Source organism: Bremia lactucae, linkage group LG1, assembly GCF_004359215.1.
Source record: "Bremia lactucae strain SF5 linkage group LG1, whole genome shotgun sequence".
Taxonomy (NCBI): domain Eukaryota; phylum Oomycota; class Peronosporomycetes; order Peronosporales; family Peronosporaceae; genus Bremia; species Bremia lactucae.
The window spans coordinates 12,946,366-12,954,090 of NC_090610.1; the positions used below are offsets into that span (position 1 = coordinate 12,946,366).

The 7,725-nt window shown below is 45.4% G+C and overlaps 2 protein-coding genes across 2 annotated transcripts; one reads left to right on the forward strand and one right to left on the reverse strand.

Moving 5' to 3' along the window:
* Positions 1-1,737: 1,737 nt before the first annotated feature.
* On the forward strand, positions 1,738-4,551 carry CCR75_000683 (uncharacterized protein; the record flags this gene model as incomplete). Its single annotated transcript, XM_067958789.1, has 1 exon — positions 1,738-4,551. The coding sequence occupies one exon, from the start codon at positions 1,738-1,740 to the stop codon at positions 4,549-4,551; it is 2,814 nt and encodes a 937-aa protein (XP_067815177.1).
* Positions 4,552-5,171: 620 nt separating this feature from the next.
* CCR75_000682 (uncharacterized protein) lies at positions 5,172-7,490 on the reverse strand (the record flags this gene model as incomplete). Its single annotated transcript, XM_067958788.1, has 1 exon — positions 5,172-7,490. One exon carries the CDS (start codon positions 7,488-7,490, stop codon positions 5,172-5,174), a length of 2,319 nt encoding a protein of 772 aa, XP_067815178.1.
* Between the last annotated feature and the right edge of the window lie 235 nt (positions 7,491-7,725).

Here is a 7,725-nt window from a genome sequence, read left to right on the forward strand (position 1 = left end):
ATATAATTAAGTATCTCTTCTTTCTATCTGTTAATGCTAACTTATAAACTAATACTAAACATGCAATTGAAATCTTATCTTATCTTATCTATCTTTCTCTTTTGCTTACATCTACAGTTGATTAGTCTGCGGAATAAATATATATAATGGCCTATACCTAGTTATGTATAAGATTTCTGAACATTACTATTTAAAGTAATATCCTCCAAATATTATCTACCTTTTAGATAATATGTTAATTAACAACCTTTAAGTGTTAATTTCATGTAACGATACACCCCGTTACATTTATGCAGGCCTTCCCAGCTTCAGTAGCTCAAATGGCCTGAAATAAGTCAATATTTGTGTTATTTCTTTGTTTAATAGCAGGATGCTTTTTCAACAAAGAAATTACGAGCGATATTGTGGCTTGCTTGCGCTCATGGTGGGTACAAAAAACGACCACTAAGATTCGGCTATTTAAAAGGTAAGTATGCACTTCGCAAAAGTTGGTAGAAGTAAAGAATAAAAGTAAATTCATCCTTAGCTTGACCGCCAAAGACTAACTAACATGCATGCGCAAGAGCGTACCTCCGGCCCTTGTCGCTTATTTCCAGCTCAACTTCTCCCTCGTGCTCGATTTGCTGCTCTTTCATTTCGTTCTTCTTATGACGTGCCAATCAGCTCGTAGCTTTTTTCACCTGTTGAAGATAGTACATCTAACATCGTTAAACGAAACATGGCTTCTGATGTGCTCAGGGGCTCAGGGGCAGTAACAGTGGCCGCATTACGACGTGCCCGCCTACAGGTGGCTATAGCGTTTCCCTAATGTAATTTAGGGTTTGTGATGGTGTACCAAAGTCAAAAAAGTGATCTAACGACGACTCTAAAAAAATAACTATTAATTTTGCGGTATAGCGGAATAATAAAAATGTTTATGTTGTCATTTCTAATCTGTAGTTTTTATTTATTTAAAACCAACAGACGGGGGAGGGAGGGGGAGGGGTGTGGCTATACCAAAAGGGGTGTGTGTCGTTACCGATTCTCTATTTTTTATTTATTAGTTATTTTGGTTATATTTTTATAATAATCCCATACAAAAATTACTTTTTGTTTTTTTGGATTTCTACCTGTAGACAAAATTCCACTTTTAGAGTGTCCGTAGCATAAATAGGGCGTGTCCGCAGCAATTCCCTACGTTAGGCGGAAGTTATGTGCAAGTGTGCATTTTATTAAATCTTTCGTTGCCACTTCGCTTTTTCTCGGCTATTTGTTAGCTTAACGGATTCGGTGGTGCGCTTTTCAGTGAAAGTGCTCTTGTATAAGGCTATTTTCTCCATAAATTTATGAAGTAACTAGATTGATTAGCAAATATCAAAGATACGCTAAGCACTCTTTTTGCCAAAAATCTTTTGCTAAGAACGTAGAATATGCGTTCGCTGAGTACTCACTTTGAGATTTGCTAATCAATCTAGTTACCTCATAAAATTATGGAGAAAATACTAAATAAAACATTTACTTAATTTGGAAATTTTTGCAGAAATTAAAGAGTTACATTTTTTATATGCGAAGCAACAAAATTACAAATGACTTTTTGAATGTCCTAAAAGTTATTGTTCAATTAAACACCTACTTAATTTGGAAAATTTTGCAGAAATTAAAGAGTTACATTTTTCATATACGAAGCAACAAAATTACAAATGACTTTTGAATGTCCTAAAAGTTATTGTTCCATTACCAGTCAATTAAAATAATATTATGGCTCGCGCCGCGACCGCTGCTCAGTCCAAGAAGAAGCCAGCGGATTTCAAGCGGCTTAAGCGCAAAGTAGGCCGCCGCATCGCACCCGCGGCCAATGTCACGTCCGTAGGCATCACGTCGCGCCGCATCAATTTAATGGAGCAGTCAATACTACTCGATAAGATGGGTGCGGCTCAGTTGACGCACCGGCGGCAGACTCTCTCTGAACTGCTGCAACAGGCTGGTCATTATAGCGCCCACGTGCGCCAGCATGCGCTGCAGGGAATCAAAGAGCTAGCAAACCAAGCCACAGCGGCTAATTTACGCGCCAACGCGTCGGTTCTTTTAGAGCGCTTTTTGCCCTCACTACAGGACGACGAAGCAATCGTGCGTGAGGCCGCAGTACAGGCGTGGAAGGCCATGCTCCCCGTCCTTGGCAACAAATTAGTGCCATTTGCCACGCTTGTCGCTACGTACTTGTGCAGTGGTCTTACCCACCTACAAGTAGGCGTCCGGCAGGACGCACTCAAAAGTATTGGCGAGCTCGTGGACGCTGTGCCCGAGCTACTGCGGGACGATGCAGGACAGGAAGTGGTTGCCAGATTATTGGAAAGTTTTAAAGACTTGATCGGCGCTGCTGAGACCCAAGGAATTCGAATGCGGAACACGTACGACGTGTTGCTAGCTGCTGATACAAGTCGTAAAAGTGGCAGTAACCGTCAAAGCCAAAAACGACTCAAAAAGCTTAAGTTGCCGTCTGGAGCGTTGGCACTGCGATTCGCGGCACTGAAGATATTACGCAAGCTGGTGCTGTCAATTTGTATAAAGCGAAGCAATCAACGCGCTGCAACGACCTCGTCAGGATCGGTACTAACGACAAGGACATTGCTGTTATTCCCAGGTTCACAATTTCATACTACAAGGAAGAGTGCAGATATATCGAATGCAACTGTAGAAGATACGACGAAGGGATCGTGGAAGATAAAGTTGAAGCTCTTGTTACCGGCCTTGCTGGAATTGTGGCTAGAATGTGTCGATGGAAGCATTGACGCGCTCTCGGACGTTCATGTGGAGCACATGATTTACATTGTCGAGTGCACGACGGCTGTCATTAGCGCTAATGCTGACGGACTGATAGAAAGCGTGAACGGAATAGGACAGATGGAATTTTATCAGACTGCAGTGAAGCTACGTGAAGTGCTTTTGGCTCCCGAGTGTTTTCCGATGGAACCAAGTGCTAGTGCTACGCTCGCTGACGGTTGTGGCATGCTGTCGAAGTGGCACGGAATGAATGCGGCACTAGCGAAATTGGCGTGTGTATATCTTCGCATTCCTTCATTGTTGCCTTCGTTGGACAAAGAAACGCCATTGAAAGACCTTTTGAGCCAACGCGTGTGCTCCTATGTCGTTGCTACGCTAACGCAATACAAGCAAAATCCGGAACTTCGTGCTGTCGTCAGTATGCAGAATGTTCTCCGGCCGCTTTTAGAGGTGGTGACGCTTATTTTAGCCCTAGCTTCGGAACATATCGAGGACATTGACAAGAAAGCTGGTGAACGTAGTATGTTGCTGGACGCGGTGACGCAATTTTACGTGCTTTGTACGCCAAAGTCTGTTAGCTTCCGCAGTTGCACCGCATTTGTAGTTGAGCAGCTAGAAATTGTGCACTGCGGAAAGCATAGACGGAGATACAAGCTGGCATGGCCCATGGTGATGCAGTGGGTTGTATGCCTTGCCGATTTGCTCGGTCAATTAGATCGACAACATATGGAGATGGGTCGAAGAAGTTTACTTGCCTTGATTTCCGTCTTGAAGCAGCTGCCTGTGGAATTTGCAAGCGGTGATCAGATGGATCGTGTGCTTACCAGCTTATCAGCTTTCTTTGACCTTGCAGCATTACCGTCTTCAACCATGACTGAGGACGAGAAGCAACGAATGCTAGCGAGGACACGCTTTGATACCATAAATGCAGCCGATCAGCTAGCGTTTGCGGCGCTTGTTTATCATCTTCCTCGATATCCCGTCTCTCTGCTGCGTGCACTTGCAAGCTGTTGCAAAAGCTCACGTATAAATACTGAAGCCAAGAGCTTCTTAGTGGACATTGTATTCCAGAGACGTGAGGTGATTGATCTTGCCCACTTAACGAGTTTTCTCGTCAGTACAGCGCTTGCTCCTGTTGAGACAGAAGTAGTTCAGCAACGTCAGCAGCTACAGCTTGTGAACCATGTATGTCGCACTTTTACAGCAATGAACTTAGGCGCTTCTCTAGCAAAAATTTTGGCGCCTACGATGGCTAAAGCCCAAGCGCGAGAGGACTTGAATGTGACGGAGTTGCACACGCTAGTATTACTTTACCGCACGTGTTTGTCGTCCGCTACATCTGCCATAACCGTTCAACGCTCGGACATTCCTATCGAAATGGAGCGAGAGGTTGAAAATTTGTGTCTCCAGATCCTGACAACTCATACTGCATCGGATTTTACGACAACGCCGGAAGAGATGGACACCCGCGAGCAAGAGCGATCACTGGTGGAAGCTTGTGTATCGCTTTTAAATCTTAGCGAGCTGAATATTTTCGCTTCTTTTTTACAGCAACTCCTGACACCTCAGCAACAAAAGTCCTTCCTGGCCCGCCGACTGCTTGTGCTACAAGCACTTGTGCGAACTTCTAGTCTCGCCGAAACTTTTCAAAGATACCTCAACCACGTCGAGAAGCTTGTTCTTGCGGTTAGCGACGAATGCTCTGGCGAAGAAGATGTTGCACAGCTTGTTCGACAGCTACGTGGCGACTTGGACCTCATTGCTGTAGGCCAACGGGGCAATGAAGGTTAACGTAGCTAGTAGGCGTAGAACAGAATACTTTGGTAGACCTTGATTAAAAAACGTCGCATCCCACGGGTCAATGGTTTATATATTTTGCTGAAGTACGAATAATCGTAGACGGCTCATAATTTTTCAATGTTTTCTCCAAAAAACATTTATTTATTTGAAATAGGAATCATTTACATTTGTAAAAAGAGTGAGGCACCAGTCGCAACCGCACTGTTGGTGATCACGGTAGAGTTGATAGTAGACGTATCGCAAGAGACGCTATCACAAATGAATGCTAACTTAGTAACGCCAAAAGTGTGATGGAGACTGGCAATTTGTTCACGTATGAAATTTGCGGATCTTTTAGTGCAGTGGAGCATGATAATGCACTTTTGTAAGATCTCAAGGTAGCTAGGAGAGATGGAAAAAACAATTAAAGGCGAAACCAATAAAGCTTGAATTTATTATTCGAAGTTATTAGAGAATTGCTAGACAATCATGAAGCTTGGTAACAGAAACCACAAGCGCCATAAAAATGCAGTGTATTCGACTTTAACCCATACTAATGTTAAAAAGCTGAGAAGAAGCATTAACGAACAGGCAAACCAAAGAATTCCAGAAGCCCTCCCCATGCAAACGAGTTACTCGGCAAAGCTGGCAGCCATGTAAAGCGCCCACGAGCGAGACAGACCGTCGTCCATCTTTGCCGTCTGCAAAACACCCATCGCCCGGTGCTTGTCGACAATGGCGAAATTGGCATATAGCAGCGACAACCATGCGTTGCTCGTGTCCTTACGCGTGACAATGGTCTCCTTCTGTAGCACCTGCTCCCACTCCTCTTTCACAAACTGCTTGGTGCGTACAAACTCGGTCACGGCCGACACAGGGATCATCTGAATGCCGTGGATGCAGTACTTTTCAGCGCTAAACCACGTAGCATAGTCCACCTTGTTGTCGAAAAAAATACCCGTGACTTTATTGGGACGAAAGTTGTCGGGATGGATCTGATTAGCGTCCTCTATGAGAAAGTATGTCTTGATGGCATGCGTGTTGACGCGAGTCATGAGCTTACCAACGGCTTCCATTGCGACGTTGTTGGTGGCTTTTCCATACATGTACATGCCGAAGGCAAAATTCACGTCCTCGGACGTGCTCTCTTGGTCCTTTCCGTCGGCAAATGGGGTGACACCGTGCGAGTACGAGTGCCCACGGAACCAGTCAAACGAGCGGAAACGCGCAAAGAATTTGTCGTTCAGGTCGTAGTTAGCGACGTCGCGAATGAGCAAATCGACCATAGTATTAAGCTTCGGGAGATCGGTCCAGCTTGGATCCAGACGATTGATGATAGCCGCCGTGTGCACCCAATAGCCGTAGTGGAAGTGATGGTCATTGTACATGGTGTTTCCAAAATCCGAGTTCAAGTCTCGCGTCTTGAATCCCTGCGAGCTTACAATGCCGCCATAAATTTGGTCGTACTGGAGTTTATTGGTCCACGAATTGGTTACGAACGGTGCCATCACACCCCGAAGTTTCTTGAGACATAAATTGAGGAGACCTTGGTCAGAACCGACAATTGCCGGATCATTTGCAATAAGACAGAGCGAGGCGTATTTTTGAGCAGCTTTGCCGTTGAAATAGTAGCTACCATCGAGTGGAATTGACCACGCAGCATTGATATCTTGGCGCAGATGGTCGACAATTCGCTGTTGCTGCACCACGTCCGATGCGATTTTCCGAGCAGGGTAAAAGTCATCGGGTACTGGTTGAGATTCCTTGATTTCCCACAAAGAATCGGCTGAGCCTCCTGGAGTAGTGAATGCCTGGTAAGCTCCTCGCGTTGTCGAATAGGCAACCATGCCATCGACCTGGCGCACTCCAGTGCTTTGATCAATGGATTCAGCGTGGTGTTTCATCGCGTAGTGCAGCAGACCACAGGAGCAATCACCTCCTGTCTTCCACTTGAATGCATACGAGCTATCGTCATGAAGGTCAATGGTTGCACCCTGAACGATGCAAGATTTGTGCTGGTCCAGCGTCGCCACCCAAGAGTCTTTAAGCACGAGTGCAACACGCAAAATACCGTCAAATAATCCAGTGCTTTTCAACGCCGAATTGCCATCAGCTGTAAATGTAATATCTTTGTCATTCAGTCCATCGCTCGACAGCGCGTAAACGATCCACTTTTGACCAGAGTTGAAGACGATCTCGAATTTCGATCCGTGACATTGACCAGTCGGAGCCTGACCATTTATGGAGACAATCGCTGCACTCGACACAAGTCGAGGGGTAAGGCTCGCGTAGTTCACTGAAGCGTACACCATGCCAGACACCAAATGCGAGACCATGGTGCCACTTGATGTACCGGAAGTGAATTTCACCGTCACGCCTTGGTCAGCCCAATCCACAACTTGGAAGTTGGGCTTTTGATTCACAATCTCCTGAGCCGAAAACTGAAACTCGCGGACCATACCATGCGCATAGAATTTGACCGCTCCATTATTGCCGGAATTGCCACCACTGAAGCGGCTACGATACGGATAATTGACCGACATTCCGAAAGGAGCTTTATCAACCACCATTTGCAGCGAGTATGGGTTGGACCAAATGGGTTGTATGGCAGCATTCGAATCGTGAGCTATGATATTGCCCCACCAGTTGTTAGTAGGGATTGCGCGGCTCTTGATTACCGACGAGTCGAGAAATCGAGGCGGGCACAAATTCATCATGGCATCGGTATGCTCGATGAGGTAATTAGGCGGTTCTAAAGCTTGGAAACCTGAAGAGCTCACGTTACCCACATCAAATTGTGGTACTGACGAAATTTTTACAGTGTTGTTCACAAATTGCGGGGCCACCACAGGTGAGTCGCTATTCGGACTGAATTCGTTGGCTGCAACCTTAGCGAGATGCAAGTGAACAAGTCCACCTATTCCAATTAAAAAGGACGAATGGGTCTTCATGAATGTTGCTTTGAGTTGCTGGACTTCTTGGTTGCAGGCAATGTGTCAAAATGACAAGTGAGGATGATGAGGAATGAGATTGCAATTTCTGAAGAGAAGCTCGTGGCCAAAGCGACTGCAGGAGCTGCAACAGAGTTCTCATAGTGATCGTATAGCATCATGCGTTCATTAGCGCTTGACGATCACTAATGCCTTGCGCTGGTATACGACCAGCAGAGTAGAGCAACGTCGACAC